At 45.7% G+C, this 20,348-nt stretch overlaps 1 protein-coding gene across 1 annotated transcript in view; it reads right to left on the reverse strand.

Moving 5' to 3' along the window:
• The window catches only part of KIAA1549L (KIAA1549 like), a 133,664-nt gene extending 113,458 nt beyond the window's left edge, over positions 1 to 20,206 (reverse strand). The window contains exons 1-2 of the mRNA XM_066551595.1: positions 20,131 to 20,206; positions 18,227 to 19,210 (exon numbers count right to left, since the gene is read on the reverse strand). Of these exons, the coding sequence (XP_066407692.1) occupies positions 18,227 to 19,210; positions 20,131 to 20,206 (1,060 nt within the window). The remainder of the gene's footprint in view (positions 1 to 18,226; positions 19,211 to 20,130) is intronic.
• Between the last annotated feature and the right edge of the window lie 142 nt (positions 20,207 to 20,348).

Raw genomic sequence — 20,348 nt, forward strand, 5'->3', positions numbered from 1 at the left:
ATTAATAGCAAATGAATTCTGCTTGCAATGCAGAAACTCCCCATCATGAGCAGCACACTTTGGCTGGAGAGAAGTTGCTTGGAAGATGCTTCAGGTGCCACATCCTCCTTCCATTCTCTTTAGAGGAGAAACGAGCTGAGAGGTTTAAAGAACAGAGCACAAACACAGATATCCTGTGTTATGACAAAAAATTACCGTGTGTGTATCAATGCCAGACTTCCTGATGCACTAAACCATGAATAACAGGAGCCCTGCCAATGCACACCTTGAGGCATTAGTGCAATCCTGCTCATAAATGACATTAATAACACAGTGAGTGCACTGCAGGTGAGGAAAATCAACCCTGCCATGAAATCACAGTGTTCATTTAGAAACAAGCTCATCAAAAATGCAAAAAATTAATGATTAGCCCTACACTACATGTGATTTTCCATTTTGATATGAATGTGAGTTTATTACACTGCAATTTCAGTCCAAGTATCTGCTGTAGCAATTTGATATATTTAGGTTTTTTCTGTTAATTTCATTGAGCTGCTTTCAGTGCTCTAAGTAATAAAATGCTGACTCCATTTCACTGCTGACAGACAGACAGACAGACTCTGCTCAGGGTACCTTGTTCACTATCAAAATTTAAACTGTGTTCATACAGTTTGATAACCCTGCAAGCCCTAATCCAGCAGATTTGAGGATAAGTAGCAGCCTACCTTAATGTCATATTTTACAATAACCATGCAGAATTCAGTAGTTTCCCAAAAATTAGAAATGTCAGAAAATAAGGGAATGGAAGAAGGTTTATGGAAGAGGTTTGATTGAATAATATTACCTTGGCGTAAGAGAAGGTATTTTTGGAGAACCTGACTGCACTCCCTCTCCTTTATCTTTGCAAAATGATATTTGCAAAACAACCCTGAGCCACTGAGTTTAGTACCCATTATCCCAATCATGTAATGCAATGTCAACATTTAGGGAAAGGATTAATTAAAAAATGCCCCGTGTAGCTCCCTGAAGTAAATTGGCTGTACTTTCAGCTAGGAAAAGGGGAAGATACATTTTCTCACTTGCAAATGCTTTCATCAGCAAAGAATGCATGTCTGGGGAAAGGGAGTAAAATCCAGTTTTTGTGGTGCCGGAAGATGCTCACATTTCATTCCTGAACACCTGATCTAGGAACTGTGTTGCCTGGATGGGACAAAGCACCCACAGAGTAATTTGGGAAGTTGAATGGAAGAGGAAAACTACTGCAGAGCAGTACAGAAGGCTTTGCCCATCAGCAGTGGGCTGAGCAGGACACAGAAGCATGAGGAGCTGCTGGGGAAAGGTGACCCTTGAGCCTGGCTTTTGTACAGCAGTTAGTGGTAAGAAGCCCAGGTTTACAGAGATATGTAGCAAATAAATACAAATAAATGAAAAGAGCCAGTAGTGAGTCTCTATTCACTACCTTGATCACCTCCATGAATGGTAATTCAAGATTAACATTCATCTTTTTCAGGCTAAAGCATTTTCACGTGCTCCATCCTCATGAAGCGCAGGCCAGGGATGGCAGTGATGGAGGCATGCAGAGAGCTGACAGGATAAACAGAAATGGTCTTCCATCTCCTCTAACAAACATGTCACCCTTCCCATGCTCCTGTCACACTGATTCCCCTGCTGAGCACCAGGGAGAGCAGTGATAGGAGACACAGGAACCCCCCTGAAAATGTGCACATCCCTCCTGTGGCCAGGCACAGCTTTGGTGGGAAATGCTGCAGCAGCTGCAGTGCTGCTGCTTATTCCACCAGCTCTGTGTGCTGCAGGGAGCAGAGACTGGGAGCCTTGCTCAATTCTCCCCATTTTTAATGCCAATTTTGTGAAAGGGCTCTCTGGTGTGATTATTCCCAGCATCCTGCCCACTCCTCACTGGGCAGGTGCCTGATGCAGCTGCACCTGGAGGAGATGAAGGGGACATTGCAAGGAGGACAAAGTCTGCAAAGTGTGAGGTTAAATGACCTGAAATCATGAATAAATCCTGCAGCCTGTTGGGTGTGACCCTTGTGGCATGGCCTGGCCCAGCTGGGCAGGCAGCCTTGCCCCCAGTGCAGGGGCAAGTGAGGAGGAGACTGCTCTGCTCTGCTGCAGAGCCTCCCCAGCTACACCAACCTGTGTGAAGCAGTGTGGGTGGCTCTCGAGTCAAATGCAAATCAGGAGTGAATACAAATTTGAGGAAATAAATATAGGGAGAGAGTTAGTTTCCATTTCTTTCATATATTCTGAAATTGCAGCGATTGTTGGTTCATTAACATAAATCACAGAGCTGGGCACCCTATATCAGATCAAATATTCATGAAAACAGCAGCTCTAAAGATATCACCTTCAGATAAACAGATGTTGGCCTTACAGAAACATGGGGGGAAAGCAGGGATTCAGGGATTCACCACATCCACTTGCATACAAGCCATACATTCACATAAAAATACATTTACTTAATATTCCAGTCTAGCCAGCTACCAAAACACTCCTTCCCATATAAAAGAGCATGAAACACACATGGACACATGCACAGGGCAAAGATTCTTTCACCTTTAAAAGGGCATTTGTGCTTCTTGAGAGCCACAAGTCAGAAATAAGCAGCAGTTTTTGCTCACACATAGCTGAACAGCCCGAGCACCTTGCATCAACTCTGCTTAACTACTGCAAAATTAGCACTGGTGTGTGCCAGCTATTTTTAATTCCTTAAGTACCAGCAACACGAAGGGCTGGTGTTTCATGTTTCACACTAAAGGCAAGTAAAGAGACTTGGAGCTGAGTGAAAGCTGCTGAGAGAATGACCTGCAATGCATAACCTTGCAAACAAACCAGAGCCTGCACGGATGGCAAAACAAACACCAATACAGAGCTTGGAACAATTCATCACAAGTGCCTCAGGGGCAGATTTACAAATGAGGCATGTAAGTGCCTCGTAAGACTTGGAGGAGCTGCCAGCTAACACCTACTCACTTGAGGAGCCAGCAGCCCCTTGAAGAGGCAGTGCAGTTCCTGTGCAGTTCCTCAATTCCTCCAGTGATCTGCAAGTGCAGGCACCCAAACGCCTCTGTAACTCTCAGCAGCTCTGGTACCACTGACTCACTGAAAATCACTGGGCCCTGCTGCCTGAACTACCCATGGTGCTTAAAACTGAGCCTTTAGAAACGCCTGAGTACTTAGAATGGGGTTTTTTTTTTTTAATTTCCCTTTGACAAAAGGGCAAAAATGACAGGAAATAGGTTATTGTAAAATCTCAGCTTGTGGCTCACGAAATGATGAAAATCTTGGCTATGATATTACAGGCACTAATGAGGAGTAGCACTCCAGCAGCTAAAACACCAAATATCAGGAGCCAGGGAGGAGCCATACAGGATGCTGCTTTAGGTTGCCACATCCAGAGAACTACAGGCAGAGTTCAGCAAACTCAAAATAGGGATGCCTTCCTGCTGGCATCCTCCCTTTTCACCCCTGTAACCATGGGAGCACCTTCACAAGCCCTGACCCAGCTACCCAGGAGTGATGAGCAGGTTTTAGTTTCATTCCAGGCATGAGCAGGAAAGAGAAGCTTCCCAGAGCCCAACTTGCTATTTACTTCCAAGCATTTTCTGAAAGCTCCAACTGGAACATATTGCTATTTTTGCACCAAAGTTTATGTTAATTTCATCTTGTTTTACCATAAAAGCTTAAATCACACTTTGTGATAATGTAAATCACTGATCTGAAAACTCCCCACTGCAGTGTGTCCTCTTTTTTTCCCTCTCCCCAAAGAAATGGCTGAGCACCAGTGATTTGCATCACCTCTTCATGGGATTACCCAAAAACTTGATGCCAGTTAGTTAACAATGCCTGAATAATCTCTCAGAGGAAAAGAAAAGCCTATTTTGAGAAAGTTGTTGAGTGTTTGACACTTGATAACTTAAATGCAAGATATCTCGGAAGACAAAATATAATTTTGTGTCTTTGAGACGTGCACTGAGGGAGTTTGGGGTGGTTGGTTGGTTTTTGGCGGTTTTCTGACAATTACACCATGAAAAACTGCTGAAAAGTTGAAATTTCTGCCCCAGTGATAAATGCAGGACCCAGAGCTGCAAGAGAGCACTCAGCAGGATGATGCTCATGGAATAAAAGAGGATTATTGCACGTGTACATGTGTTTGTGTAAACAAGACCAAGTGCTGACAGGAGTTTTGTTTCAAATGAGAAAAGCCTGGGGAAACAGGTCAGACCTTTTAAGAGATAATTTGTATTTTCTTGGTGCTGTGTGCTGGAGGAATGGAACAACTGTGCCAGTAATGTGTCTGCAGCTGCACTCATGGTTAGTTGGTTCCTAGGAAGTGGGGACACAGAAATATTTCACAAAAACATTTCTGACTTCTCCGGGGTTTTGCAAATACATTGATTTTTGATGCAATTTGATGGTGCAAGAAGCAGAAGGTAACATTTCAATGTTTGTCACCCCTCTCTGTCCCTGCACCCAGCATCGTGGCCAAATTCAAGTTTGTCTGCCAGGGTCAGGCACAGGCAGTGCCCCTCTGCCACAATAAAACAGGGATTGATGGGGAAGTCATGCCCAGCAGAGGAATCCAGCTCACCCACACCCTCCAAAGCCCCTTCCCCTCCTCCTGCCTGTCCCTCCCCATGCCAGCATCCCCCACTGCACCCCAGAGCTCCCAGACCAGGCTCCCAGCTGCTCCATCACAGCCTGTGCTGCCCGGGAGCATCAGGAAATGGCAGATAACAGCCCAGCACTTGTTATCAGCTCCCCTCCATCTCTGCAGGCACTGAATCGTGTGAAAGCAGCAAGAAACTGAGACAGCAGACAGCTCTATCTCTGACAAACGTGATGGAAAGCGGCCAAAGGATTCAAAAGTTCCTGAGAAAGGTTGTACTTTGTCAGTCTTTCAAATGGGCTGGGGAGAGAAAGGTAAAATCCATGCTTTGGTTTTGTTTCCCTAGGAAAGCAACCAAAATATTTCTAAATGTTACCTTGTGCTTATTGCACTATCAAACTGTATCAAAAGTCAACGTATTTGCAAAACCCCAGAGAAGTCTGAAAGGTTTTTGTGAAAGATTTCTGCCAGCAGCATCAGGCAGGGAGCTGCCTGAGGGAAGAGAAGTGTTCACCCCAGGGCTCCAGGCAGGCTCTGCACTGCATCCCCTGTGCTTTGGGGATTCCAGGCTGGATTCAGGGTCAGTGCTCCCACCCTTTCCGAGGGTTCTGTGCCAACCACTAAGCAGCAGAATCCAAATGGAACTCAAGAACAAAATGCTACATTTGTTTTGATCACATTAAAGTCAGAAGGAGCTATTAAAAGAAGTTGTAGCAGATGACTGGGTCTCGAAGAACCACAGGCAATAAATTCACATGGCAGTTTTGTTTCATAACTTCAGTCCTACTTATTCTTTCTTTGTCTATTCTAATTACTCCCTGATATGGAATTAATGCAGAAACCAAATTAAGTGCTCGGGAGAGTGCACGAATCAGCTGGCCTGAAAGAAACAGCTATTAAAAACAATTAGATAAAAACATCAATCCAGAAATGCACAGCAGGTTTGTGCCTGAGTCAAAGAACAAACACAAAGCCAAGATGGAGCCCTGTGATGCCAGGAAAGGAGCAGCCTCTCGGGGTGTTCTGGAGGTGTTTGACACCACCAGGCTGGTGGTCTGCTGCCTCCAGAGAGCATCAGGGCTGGCAGGTGGCTCTGGGGAGAAACAAAATCCTCCCCAAAGAGTGCTGCCACACTGGGATGGCAAACACTGTAAGCTTGGAGCAGGGATGTAGCACTGGGACCACGCAGATTGTCGGATCTGAGTCAAGCCAAGCTAACAGAAAAAAGTGAAGATGAAAATGTGATGTTTGACGCTGAGATTAACTCAGCAAAACCAACCACAGGTAAGGAAATACGTCCCAGTAAAATGGATTGGGGCCCTCCCCTCTCCTCTGGATTTAGAGAGAGGAACTATTGGCCATGACCACTGTTTCCCAAGAAATACATAAAGAAACAGGAGTTAACACAGCAAGAGCCATGAGTGTCACCATCATATTCTCTGAAAAATCCCTTTGCCCAGGATTCCTCTCCTGGGAAGCTGAGAAGCCTCAGAGAAAAAGGAAAAAAAAAATATCTCATTTGCTTCTGCTGTGTTTTGCTGCTTTGGAATGTGCTTGGAGATTGTTTATCCAACATGATGAATTGTTTTTACTTATTGGCCAATTGGGGCCAACCTGTGTCAGACTCTGAAAAGAGAGTCATGAGTTTTCATTATCATCTTTCAGCCTTCTGTCAGATTCCTTTCTGTATTCTTCAGTATAGTATTCTTTAATATAATACAGTATCATAAAATAATTAGCCTTCTGAGAACATGGAGTCAGATTCATCATTTCCTCCCAACAACAGGGGTCTCAGAAAATACCACACCTGAGTGTATTACTGACTCTGCATTGGTGATGCTCCTGCAATTTGGGACATTTTGGAAGCAAAATGTGCAATAGTGTGGATTGCAGAAGCCTGAGCTGACTGGATGTAAATACTGCTGTCGGTGTGGTGAGCACAGACACTCATTAGGGTGCACAAATCCTCCAGAGCTGATGGTATGAACAAGGGTGCATAATGTCATCTCTGGTACATAATGTCATCTCTGCCACAAAGAGCCGTGCAGCCAGGCCCAGGCAGGGCTTAACCAAAGCCTTTCAGGCTCCTGCACACCCCAGGGAGGACCAGAAATGTTTGACTCATGCTGGACTTGAGGAACAGAGAGCTTGGAGCCAATGCAGGAAGCACCTGCCACCAGTGATGCCACAGGTTTATATTTTTATAAAATATAAACTTTTATATTTTTCACATTCTGTACTGTTTTAGTGTGTTGGTCTGAGCTTTTCACATTCTGTGCTGCTTTAGTGTGTGGGTTTGGGGGAGGACCCACACACTATGAGGGGATGGTGAGCTCTGTGCACAGAGCAGGGAGACAAAACAATTCCTGCTCCAGCTGGGCACCAAGGACAAATGATCCCAATCTCAGCCCCAGAGCACAAACCCCGTGGGCTGGAGAGAGAAAAACAAGCAGGGTGGGACTGCAGGGGCTAAAGCTGGAATGGGACAATGAACTGCAAGATGCAAATGGAGCAGAACTGATCCAAGGGAGAGAGCCCGGGAGCGCTGGGGCATTTTGGGGCCATTTTGGTTCATCTTGGGTGCAGGCCTGGCTGGGCTCTGGTGCTGCCCAAGGTGGATCCATGGAGGAGATGCTTTGAATCAATCCCTGCTTGATTCTTTAGCTCTGCCCAGCCTCTGCTCTAGGGCAGCCTGCACAAGGCATCACCAGAAGCCCCACAGAAACAAGAGTACAGCACACACAGCACAATTTCCAGTATGGAAACCCCAGAAGAGTTGAAAATCTCCAGATGAACCCAAAGACCCCTGCACCGCACCCTCCCTGCTGGGGCCAGGCTCAGTGTGACTGCAGGATGTGAACCCTCTGTTTCCTTGAGCAGATGAAGAACTTCCCCTGGTTTTCCAGCTGAGGGAACACAAAACAGGAACACAAACTCCTTGCAAATGCTGGGGCACCCACAGGAGACATTTCCTTGAGTGATTTCACTATGTCTCTCCTCTTGAATGCTACATCCAGCAAAGACAGCTTACCCAGTGAGCCTAAAAATAGTCCTAAGAACAATTTTTAGCACACAATGGGATTTGTACAGGTTGGCAAGTATTTCAAAAGAATCCCTATGGCACCTCACTGGCAAAAATACACACCAGAAACCTCATCTAAATGCCACTGTATCAACACTGACAGTATTCATTTTAGGAATAAAAATATGAATTCTTGCATAAAACTCCATTTATTCTAAAGTTTCCCAAATCATATTGCCACCTCATTCATAAGAATCCACGTGTATTAAATATAAAGCCTTTTTGTGATCCAAATTGAGATTATGTTCCCCTTTTAGACATGAAAACCAAAGGTGCAGTGTTAATAGCCATCAAAAGTTGTTTCCCTAAGGAGATTGTGGCAACAGCTAGAATAGCAATCCTCTAGTTATTTACAAGAACAAATGCCAATATTATCACAGGGAAAAGTACTGATATAGCAAAAGAACTCTAAGTGTTACTCAGATGGGGCTTACTTCACAGAGAAATGAAAGACATCACTTCTCATTATGTAATTGCTATCATTTTTTTAAAACATTTCCCATGTTTAATTTGTATTGAAGAGAAACAATGACATTATTCTGATATTAAAAACTCCATAAAAAGAGGAAGGTGCTCTGTAGCTAACTAATCTTTGTTTGCAGAGGCACACATTGAGTGCTTAAGAGGCAAAACCACGTTATTTCTATCAAGATGTGCTGAAACACCCAGATATACACAAAGATACCGAAAAGGTGGAATTTGCTGCTCACAGCAGCTTTCAGGCACACAATTTGACCTGCTCTTTAACTGGTAGCTTAGTGGTGGGTGATGTGAGGTAACATCTATGGACTTTTCAAGTTAATTACTCCCAAACTAGATTTCTACAAAAGTGAAGGAAACAAGAGGGACCACAGAGGGACCAAACTTTTTCGAAAAAGAGAAGGATGAATCAATACACTTGTCTTGACTCTCAACCAAAATGTATTTGGATTTAAAAACAACAACAACAACAACAAAATAATGAGTGAGAAGGCTTATACACATATGACTGCATTTCTTTCTTCTTTCTGGAAAGAGAAATCAACAGTATCCAACAGCAACTGTGCACCGCTCTGAACTGGAATAAAGCTCACAGCACTCCTGAAAATGAAATAAAGCTCACATAGAGCAGAGGCAGATGTCTCAGCACTACAGTTTAACTAATGCAGGTTACTTCACACTCTGCTGTCTGGCCAACAATTATATCTGCTGAAAAGATCTGCCATTTACTGAGGGGAAAAGCAGTTTTAGGAAGGCACAGACAAACTCAAATACCACACTGCAGCTATTCCTCTCCCAGATAAATCTTTACTGTGTTTATTTCCAGTGTGCCAGTCACTGAAGGGCTCGAGAAATGAGCAGTACAACTTGCTGGGCACCCTAAAATGGCAACTTCAATTTGTTTAAGCCTGCACTTCAGGGGAGCATCTTCTACATTTGATGCTCTCCATACTAGTCTCACCTTTTTCCTTGGTCATTATTGCAGAACAAACAAGAAAAATCCTGAAAACCTTCTGAAAACCTCTCCTAGCTGGATCCCTTCAAACTTAGCCCATAATTCAGACCCAGCCCACTGCTCAGAGACTCAGTTCCTCACCCTCTGATGTCCCCAGGATTCCTCCCATCCCTTCCCTGGCCAGCCAAGACACCCCTGGTTAGACCTAATTCGTCATTAAATACCCAACACTTTAATTCACCACCAATTCAGGGAATCTAGGCTGGCTACAATGTTAAGAATTTTGCTCTGTGTGCACAAGTAGATGGCACTGATTTCAGCAATAATTGCCTAGAAAGACAATTTTAGAACCAAATTAGCAGTTAAATAATTGTAGGAATTATACAAAGGGACTTCTTTGATTGGACAGTTGCAATAATAGCTGCAGAAATCTGTCCTTACATAGACTCTGCAAAATGTGCTACATTATTGTAGCCTAAAGTTAATATTGTTGAAAACACACTGAATTCTGAGAACAGAAGCTCCTCTAAGACTATTTCTTTGGGGTGACTTTAATTATCTGCATTAAACTGAAAATATTAGCTCTATTAAAATATCTGATAAACCTTGAATACTGCACACACTATTATCTCAGTCCTGCTCCCATTATCTATTACTTTTAATTCTGATTTTTTTTTTTTTAGAGAACCCACAGAGCCCATGCAGCAGGGATGAGTGTTCTGCAGCATGTTGGAGGGCTGGAGTGTAATTTCAGATAAGCATTAAATGTGCTTCCCCTTCCAGCATTCCAAGGCTTTCATTAATTGCAGAGGCTGACCTGGGGCCTTTTGGAGGACAAAAAGGAGATTAATATCAAGATGCCATTGGTCTCCTACCCAGGGCACCAAGGCCCACACTGCAAAACTGAGAAAAAAGCTTTCACAAAAAAACAAATAAACTATCACAAAAGGAAGAGTCCTACAGCCAGAGGGAGAGTGGAGCATCACTGACTGGTTTGGAAAAAGGGTTTGTTGGGTTTTTTCCTCAATTGTTGATTGTCTCCTTATTGCTAGTGCCAGGAGACAAAGCAAACAAAGAACAGTATTTACCTTTGTTCTCTAATATTGTGACATTTAAACAGGGTAAATGCAAACTGTCAGATAGAGATTCTGGTATTGATGACAATGATGGACTGGATTAGCAGAGAAGGGATTTGATTGATGATGGAACAAAAAGAAGATGGAATAATTAATGCCCAGGACTGAATTTTTATGGACAATGAGCCACTTTAAATTCATTTTACATTTCTATCAGACTAAATTTTTGATCTAGTATTCTTCAATTTCAGACAAGCATTTGACTTTATATCTCACATTTTGATTAATAAAACATAAAATTGATACAGTGCCTATGCAATAGACTCTAAATGATTAAATTGAGCAGCAGTGCTTTTAATAGACTCACGTGGGGACTGATTCACAGCCTTGCAGCCAACATTCCTGTCAGGGGGAAGTCAAAACTATCTGATAAAAGCTCCCAGATGACAAGTGGGGAGGTGAGGAACAACGAGGTCCAGCAGATGCAGCCAAGGACCAGACCACACATCTGGAAATAAGGGCTGGAGAGCAATTTTCCATGGTGGGAGAGTCTGTGGGGGCAGCAGTGATGGAGGGCTGTGGCTGCTGAGCAGCCTCCATGAGGAGAAGCCCTCGGGCTGCAGGGTCATTTATCTTGCTTCTCTCAATTACAAAGTCTGCAGAGTAGGCTTGTTCCAAAAAAAAAAAAAAAAAACCCAAAAAAAAAAGTAAGTCTTGGAAGCAGAGTTGAATAATCAGATCAATGGGCAGCACTACAAAAGTAGCCTTAATTCAACTTTTATGTATGGGGAGATCAGAACTACAACAAAAATTTCCATTACACCTGACCAGGGACACCAGACCTTGGAGGCTGCAGCTCCAGAGGGACGCCAGGCTGGAAACACCTCAGAGTCACCAGGATGAAGAAAGGTGTGGAAAATACACCTTTGATGGAACCCTCTGGGAGCTCAAAGCAACAGGCATGGCTTGACCACATCAGTCACTAAAACAAGGAGAAAACCTGTGCCTCACGTTATTCAGGAGGCAAATCTGGCACCAGTGGCTCCTTTGTGACCTAAATGCCTGGAAATGTTTCACCAGAAAACATTTTCCTGTGTTCTGTACTCCTTCTCCAGCCTTTCTTTATTCTCTTGGGTATGGGATTACTGGAGGAAAATCTCCATGTGCTCAGGAGTAACCCCAGCTGGTCAACAGCATTTTTGTACTCTCAGTAAAACATTAAGATTTTACTTCCCTCAGTACAACACAAAGAGATCTTGGTAGGTGATAATCTGGTGAAGTTCCTTTTGAAAATAACTCACTAACTTCACGTTAATTACGTGACAGGAGTTCATGATCTTTTTATGGTGTTTCAATGGCCTAAAGAAAGGTATATATAGAAAATAATGGAGTTTTTTAATAGCAGGAGAGCCACAAAGAACACTCCATAAAATGTCTAATCAACACTTCCACTTATTTACTTAGCAAGAGATCACTGCCTGTAGACAATTTAGAGGTCAAGCTCTATTAGGCCAATAAAGTCAAACATTTGTTTTTGAACAACAACAAACACATTTTAGATACCAAATCTTGCACAGGGAAACAGACTGATAAATTCAGGAGGCTGCAGCTTTGAAAACCTCCCTGTAGTATCCACTATAAGAGCTCTTGTCTCTTTCTGGACTGACAGCCAACAGCACACAGGTGTTTTTCAAGTCTACTTTTATGTGTATATAATTCAGCAGCTACACTCAGCAAAAAAAAACCAAACAAACAAACAAAAAAACCCCAATGAAACCAACCAAATAAACAAAGAAAACCACACATCAGGGTTGGAGACTTTCAGAACTGGTGAGCACCAGGAAATTCAGACAAACCTGTCAGAGAATACTGGACAGCTACAGCAATCCAACCTGCAGCAGTCTTAAAAACACTCAGCCAAGACCACAAGGTCACAGAAGTACTTTAAAGTTACAGTATTGTGGAAGGCCAAACCAGAATATGCTAAATAATACCAAAAACATCAGTTTCAAGAATTTTTGAAAATCTACCCCTAAAAATTTCAGCTTCAAGACTTCTCATCGAAGACTATGACAGAAAACTGTCCTGATTAGCCATGACCCCTACAAAAATCCCATTTTTCACTACTGACACATTCATCTGCCAAAGCGAGTCATCAGATTAAAAGAAAGCTACACAAAGGAAGAACTCATCAAGTCCGTAACAGTTTCTTTTAAATCAGTTTTTCAGAACTTGAGTGACAAAGAACATCACACAAGCAAAATCATTTTCATTATTTTCAAAACAAAGAACAACTATCTGGTAAGAAACTGCTTCCTCAGACAAACTTCCATATTCCAACTCTTTTCTTAACACTTTTACATCAGTTGCCAAAATATCATGCTGGTGTCAGTTATTTCATTGTTTAAGAAACAGCACAGAAAACCAACACATCTTTGTTTCCCATTTCTTTGGAATCCGGGGTTTGGGTTTTTTTGACATTTTAATTTCCATGCATTTAAACACTTGGCCTTTTTCTTGTCTTGGGAACATTTAAAAATCAGTCTCTTAACCTTGTAAATAACGTGCATTTACGTACCAATCTTGTGTTGGCCCAGCTAGGAATGACACCAGGTTTAATTTACAGAATCCATACCTCTCAAACACAGGGCACCAATTTCCTTAAAGTCTCCTCACATCTTTCCAGCTGAAGACACTGCAGTGAGGCCATCACATCCCTGGGCAGCAGCGTGGTGCAGGATACTTCTGCTGCTTTTTTTATGATTACCTGGGATTACAGATGGATGGCAATTCACAGCAGCTCCCTCCAGGAAGGTTTTCATCCCCACCCATCTGCAGGAAAGCGCATCCCAGTGGCTGTCTCAGCACAAAGGCTTTCCCAGAGAGCAAACCACAGCCCACACAGAGGCTTTCCAGCCATAACAAGGAAAATGCAGGCACATGAGGGCAATTCAGGAGAAATTTCAGAAGAGCTGCAGCTGCTCCCCTGCTGATGCACCAAACCTGATGATAACACCTGAAAACTGGAGGCCCAGACTGAGGCTGGGTGTTTACAGCCTAACACTGAGTTTGCTGCCATTTCTCCCACCTGCTCCTCCCATTCAAAGTCAGTAGGAATCAGCTGGAGCAGTTCCCTAAAAAGGTTGCTAACAGGTGACAAAATGACAGACAAGGTGTTGTAGACATTTTCTTATTCTACAGCAATGCACAGTGGAGAGAACATGGAAAGGGCACTGTCTTATGAGCCTGAGGTTTTATTGTTTTCCTCTTTGAATATTCTTTTATTTTTCCTTCTTTCTTCCTGCTCTCAGAATGCAGAAAAGTATTTCTTCTGATTTAACCTCCAGATCAAGTAGAAATATGTGTGTTACATTTTGCTATACAAGCTGTATATACCTCCAAAAAGTAATCACTATTTAAATATATTATTCATATTAATTATACATTATATAATATTACATTAAAATGTATAACTATATATAAAATAATCATATATTAAATATATATTAAATAATATATATATTAAATAATTATATATTCTAGATTAATATCTATTAACTTATAATTAAATACCCTCACTGGGAGATTTTCTGTGCGCTGTTTGAGCTGAGAAATGCCCTGTGCAAAGCCCCTCAGTGCTATCCCACCTTGCTGGTTTAGCAGTAAAAGGCAGGTCACTTCAGGAAGTACAGCAGTTCCTCCATTGGACTCAGCAGAAGGGAGTGAGAACAGTAAATAGCCACCAAAATGCCTTATTTCTTTTTTAATGAAATGTTGACATGTTTGGACATTGAATGAAATTCATCTGCAAACATTCCCAGTATTTACCAGCAGCAGAAACAACCTTTCCCACATGACTAAGAAAATACCATAAACAGAAAATTACTCACAGTCCCCTTCCTCTTGTTCATCGGCCTGACCTCAAGCAAGTATGAAATACTTGAAAAAATCAGCCCACTGAAGACTAGGAGGATGCAATACACTCCTGGGTTAGTGAACATGTCAGAAAATAAGATTTAAAAGTCCCTTTACCATAAACAGCCAGTCAGCATTCCCTAAAGGAAAAACATGGACACCCCTCCATCTACTCTGAGCTACTTGCTTGTTTTCATCTATGGAGAACATCGGAAAACATCTGTGGAGATTCATCAGCATGGTTTCAGTATATATGAATTTAGAGCATTCTCTGGCTATATGGATAGAGTTATTTACTGTCAGCTAATTATTTATTATCAGCTCAGATCCAGGAATGCAGTGGGAGAGGGTAACTCATGGCTGGAGGGTCTGTGCCAAGCACATACATGAAAACCTCAAATCCTGCCAAAGAAGCACCTTCTTGAGTGCCCCTGGCAGCCCATTTTCAGCCCTTGCTGTAGTGATGATTTGACTAAAATGAGGCAGAACTGGGACTTTTCACTGCTCTTTCACAGGGCACCCGAGGTGTCTGCATGCATTTTGCTCTCTTGGGGTGATCAGAACATTGATAGAGCAACATGACCAGTCTGAGACTATTGATCTTCCAAAATGCTGGACTGCTGGGAATTGTGGAGAGCGACCACAGGAGATGGAGGGTGCCTTTTCCTATGTCCTCATCCTTTTCCTATGTCCTCATCCTTTTCTTATGTCCTTATCCTTTTCCTGTGTCCTTAACCTTTTCCTATGTCCTCATCCTTCTCTTATGTCCTTATCCTTTTCCTGTGTCCTTAACCTTCTCCTATGTCCTCATCCTTTTCCTATGTCCTCATCCTTCTCTTATGTCCTTATCCTTTTCCTGTGTCCTTAACCTTCTCCTATGTCCTCATCCTTTTCCTATGTCCTCATCCTTTTCCTATGTCCTCATCCTTTTCCCATGTCCTTATCCCTTTCCACAGTGCTGGATCTAGGGAAGGATGGGTGCCCCATGTGCTCACAGCCCTCACCCCTTGGGCCCCTTGGGCAGTGAGGACAGCAGCCCCTGCACTCCCAGATGCACCAATTCTGGTGCTTTTTGGGGAGTTTCAGGAGCTGCCATCCATCGGGAGCTGTGGCCTGTGGGAGGTGGCTCTGGCACTTTAGCAGCTGGCACAGAGCACTCTGTGAGTTGTTCAATCAAAGCTCCAGCTGGGAGAAGCAGCCCTGGCTCTGGAGGTGTCCTTATTGTTTGTGAAATCATTGTTAATTAAGGTGAGATCTCACTGTGCTGGTGCTCAGCCAGCACAGGGGGAAATGGACCTTTCCCTGACACGTTTATCGTTCAAACAGCCTCCACGAGCAAGCATAAAGGGTGATTCAAAATGTAAAAGGTTTGTTTTATTGTTTCTAAAAACTTTATTTCCACAGGCCCCCCACTGCAGTCCCTCTGATTAGCTGATCAATCTCATGAGCAGCACAAGCATGAACAATGTGCCTTTCCCTCTGCTTTGCCCAAACCATGGTGGCACTGGCTGAGAGATGCTCCAGCAACACCAGATCACCTTTCAACAGCTGCCATTCCAACCTGTGTCCTTCTTCTTCTTCTCCCAGGGAAAATGTTTGCCCACAGCTCACACTTCTGGGTCATGAGGGAGTTCTACCTGGTTGGAGCATGGTAGGAGTCAACCCAAACCCTCAGATTCCCTCCTTCCATTTCTGGTGCATTGCTTTTTTCTTTCTTGACAGATTATGTTCAGTTTGACCTCATTTTTGCCCTGGCCATTCTGTAATCCTGATTTATGGTGGGCAATGTAACTTTGTTTTCAGCCTGAACTCAAGCAGTGGTCCTGGGGGTGAGACGCTGTGGAAATTATTAACTCTGCATGTCACTGGGCAGTATGGCATGCACCCAGCTAGAGGAGCATAAAATACCTGTAAAACTACAAATAAAACTTCTCATCTGATGTTTGAAACCTAATCACTCTGTAGTCCATGGTGAAAGAGTCCCAGGGCACTGACCAGCCCTGAGCCCCTGACACAGAGATAACCAATCCCTCTGAGCCAAACACCTGGAAATTAAATGCTCATCCTGCCAGGGTCTCTCTTTGTGTTCAATTTTTGTTGAAGTCTGAGGAAATATGGTTGATCTCAGAGATGAGGAAAATGTTGAGTTGTCTTCTGAAGCAGCAGCACCAGAGTCAAACAGGTTGTCCCCTCCATGCTCCTGGTTCCCTGCTTTGTCTCCACACACTGCAATGCTGCACACAAACCCAAAAGAAGACTGGAGCATTTACCCACGAGTGTGTGCATCTGTACAGACAGAATTTACCCGGAGAGGCAAACATTGCCACTGGAGGAAGCTGCAGTAGAAATGGTGCATGACAAGGGCTGCTCCCGGTGTTTACTGCATCCTGTATCACCCCTTGGACTCCATGGCAGTAGATCAGCTCTATTAATCACACACATTCCTGTAGTCATCACCAAAATGACTAAAAGCACATTTGCTTAAAAGAAATCCAGGCCCGGGCTGCTCTCTATAAACATTCTTAGACACAAATAATGTTCTTGACTGAAAATTTGGCTCTACCACGTTTTGCTCCTTGCATGTGCTCTGGAAGGCAGAGCTTTCAAGGTTAATTGACATCCAATTAATGCACCTCAGCAATCATATCTAGTGATCAACACGGCACAGGAGTAGTAAAGTTTTATTTGCAATTTCAGCTGTAAAGCTCAAAGCTATCAAGTACAACAAATTCTCTTTAGTATCTTAGTGTAACTACCCAATAACCTGAAATTCCCAGGCAAAGCCTATCAGTGACAGCATTTTCCACTGTGTGTGCTGTGTACACTGTGATGATGCACTTTGGCTTGGTGCTGTTGTTGCTTCTCACCCCTTTTTCTCTTTTCCAAGCTGTTGGCTATGAGATACCTACAAATACAGAGTTTTTCAACTCTATTGGATTTCTTCACTTACAAATGAGATCATGGCTGTGCCATAAATACATGCACACCACAAAGGAAGAAACAGAATATTATTAACACTTTTCATCCTGCTCTTGAATCTCATCCTGGAGCGTGGAGATGTGTCTTGTTGCATTGTCAGAAATACCTCAGCTCTGGCAGCTGAGCTCTGAGAGCCTGGCTGCCTCCAAGGGAAGGAGCACATCTCATAACTCAGGTGTGGTGCGAGAGATCCTGTGAAATCCAGACCGATTTGACAAGCAAAGGTAAAAAATCAGCCATTCCTCTGGACATTGTGCCACAGAGGTAAATCAGACGGTGGCATTTACATGCCCAGCACAAGTAATGCAGTAAAAGAGGCACTGCTCCACCAACCTACAACCTGCAGATGACAAACCTTCTTATGTTATAGCTATAAAACTGACACCAATTGTACACAATTACTGAGCATTCTTGTTAACAGCTTCAAAATGTGGACTCACACACCTAGTCCTTTCTTAAATCCATAGAAATAATCGAGCCCTATATCAATTTTAGCCTCTTTTACATAGCCTCGGAATTATATTTGGCATCTCTACCTGGCACACACAATAACTGCCAGCAACAGTAACCATTTCTGCATTGAGGTCACCGAGTACCTCCACAGCTGTGAGAAGTCTGGAGAGCACAGGACACTGCCCGGCTCAAAAAGTCCAGGGAAATGGGAAAAAAAAATAACCCAGAAATTGTCGGAGCTTTCTTTCAGCTGCATTTTAGATTTTAGCTCAGATCTCAGCACAGCTTGCCCTCTGCTAACCCCTCCTTATCTTCCCCTCCTCCGCACCACACACACACACACAGAGAATCACCAGAATCGATTTAACAAAAGCCTCTGCCCGTGCGAGGAACGAGCCCTAGCCCGAGGATCCCGTCCCATCGGAAATGCGCCAGGCAGCGCTGGCTGTCTCGGGGAAAGGCACAAACCCCGAGCATCCCCGGCGCACAGAGAGCCTCGCTACAAACGGGATGCGGCAGACAAAGAGCAGCGCCCGGCGCTCCCCGCTGCTCCCGGCGGTGCCGGGCACCGGGCACGCTTCGCCTTCTCCCGCATCCCTCACCGGGGCGGGTGATGCTGCTCGGCGGCCCCGCGCATCTCCCGCGCTGCTGCTGCTGCTGCTGCTGCTGCTGCTTACCGGGCTGGGCGCGGGCGCTCGGCGGCCCGGCCGCGCTCAGGGCCAGGAGCAGCAGCACGGCCGGGCCCGCTCCTCCTCCTCCTCCTCCTCCTCCTCCTCCTCCTCCTCGGCCCGCGGGCCGGGCGCTGCGCGGGGGCGCTGGGCCGGGCGCTGCCGCCCGCCGCATCCCCGCGCCTGGCACGGCCCCGCTCAGCGGGCAGCGCTGCCCATGGCCGGCCGGGCTCTGGAGCGGCGGCTCCGCAGGCGGGCGGCGGCCGAGGGGGCGGAGCGGGGGCCCCGCATGCCGCCCGGGGGCTCTGCCCGCTGAGCGCCGCCCGGCCCGGCTGCTCGGGCTCCGGCGGAACCGAGCTGCACCCACCCACAAAGGGCTCTGGGCGCCGCCAGCGCCGGCCCCGCTCCCCGCCCTCCGAGAGCGGGGAGGCGGGAGAGGGGGCGGCGCTGCCGGGGCCACGGGGACCCCTCCGCAGCCCCCCGGGCCAGGAACGGGGAGCGGCTCCCGGGGATGGGTCACTGGGTCCCGGGGATGGGTCACCGAGTCCTGGCCCGTGCCCGGCGACAGCGGCTCCCGGGGATGTGTCACTGGGTCCCGGGGATGTGTCACTGGGTCCCGGCGATGTGTCACTCGGTCCCGGGGATGGGTCACTGGGTCCCGGGGATGGGTCACTGGGTCCTGGCCCGTGCCCGGCGACAGCGGCTCCCGGGGATGGGTCACTGGGTCCCGGGGATGTGTCACCTCCCCGTGTGCTGAAGCGATTGCGCCCCGCGCCGCCTTTGGGTGCGAACGGAGGTGCGCCCGCCCGCAGCGGTGCTGCGACACGGGCAGGCTGAAAGTGCCTCTCTGCTCACTGATGTCCCGAGCTGGGAGTGGCCGGGCCGGGACATCTCCAAAGATGTCCCTCGTTATCCCAGGCAGCAGCCAGTACCTCCTCCCGGCAAAGCAGCCCGAGCACCCCTGGCAGCATTTCTGCCAGTGCAGAAGCAGCTCTGGGGATAGAGGAGCTCGAGGGTACCGCAGGAGGTGACCAAAGCGGCAGCTACGTCCTCAGGCGTTTTTTTGCTGAGCAAAAAACACAGGAGAGGTCTTCTCTGGTCGCCCCTCTCGTGTGCTCGCTCCATCACTCCCTCCCGGGCTGGGATGGGGCTCAGACACCCTGACTCGAAGGGAAGATCCAGGACAGAGAGGATCCTCTCTGTTTTGCTTTAGGGTACAACACGAAGCGCAGGGGATGTGTTCTGGACAGCAAAGGGGTCAGCCCCAGCTGCTGCCTCGGGCACAGCCACACCCAGCACTGGGCAGCCCATTTAGCGTCTTCACCAAGTCCCGTTTGCAGCAGAAGCAGCGGGAAATCTTTATCCTGGCATCGTCTCTTTCCCTGAACTGCATCCATGAATTCTTTCAGTCCCAGCCCATGCCTGGGGGCAACAGGCAGTGACGGTGGGAGGAGGAGCAGTGCAAAGGTGGCTTTGGGGCACAACATGCTCCAGGACTCTGAGAGCTGGTCCTGAAAGGCTGCAGCATTGTTTACACGCAGGAAAGCTGCCTCAGCCTCCCAGAAACTCTGCTCTGCTGGAAGCTGTCGTGCTGAGAAATTCTTAGAAGTCAGGTTTGAGGTGCAGCAAACCTCAGCATGGTCCAGCCACGGCTTGACACCCTGGTACCCAGCCGCTGGCAGCATCCAAAGCCCTGACAACCCATAATTACACATTTATCTGACTGCTTCAGCACGCTCCCCGTGTCACCAACGCAATTATGCTGTCCCAGTTCCACCGTTTTGCTTTCCCCCCCCCCCAAATCACTAATTCATTCCGTGCAAAATTAGCTTCCCCTTGATGAGTGCCAGCGATTATCCAGAGCAAAGATGGCAGTTTATGATTATTATAGTGAAATGGAGCTTGCTCATCACTCTGCTCAATCCAGGCCAGCACGTTTAGTGCGGGGCCCTCTGCTGGCACCTTCAGGGAGCCCCGCACAAACCTCATTTCGTCGTTTTCCTATTTTTCTAGGTTTTGACAGAACTCGACTTTGTAATAGAGCCATCAATAAGCTAATTTTCACAGCACTTTTTTCAGTCTAGCTCTCAAGCATTATGGTTTTCTCTTAATTTTCTATTACAGTGTGTGT

Source organism: Molothrus aeneus, chromosome 6, assembly GCF_037042795.1.
Source record: "Molothrus aeneus isolate 106 chromosome 6, BPBGC_Maene_1.0, whole genome shotgun sequence".
In the NCBI taxonomy this organism is placed as follows: Eukaryota; Metazoa; Chordata; class Aves; order Passeriformes; family Icteridae; genus Molothrus; species Molothrus aeneus.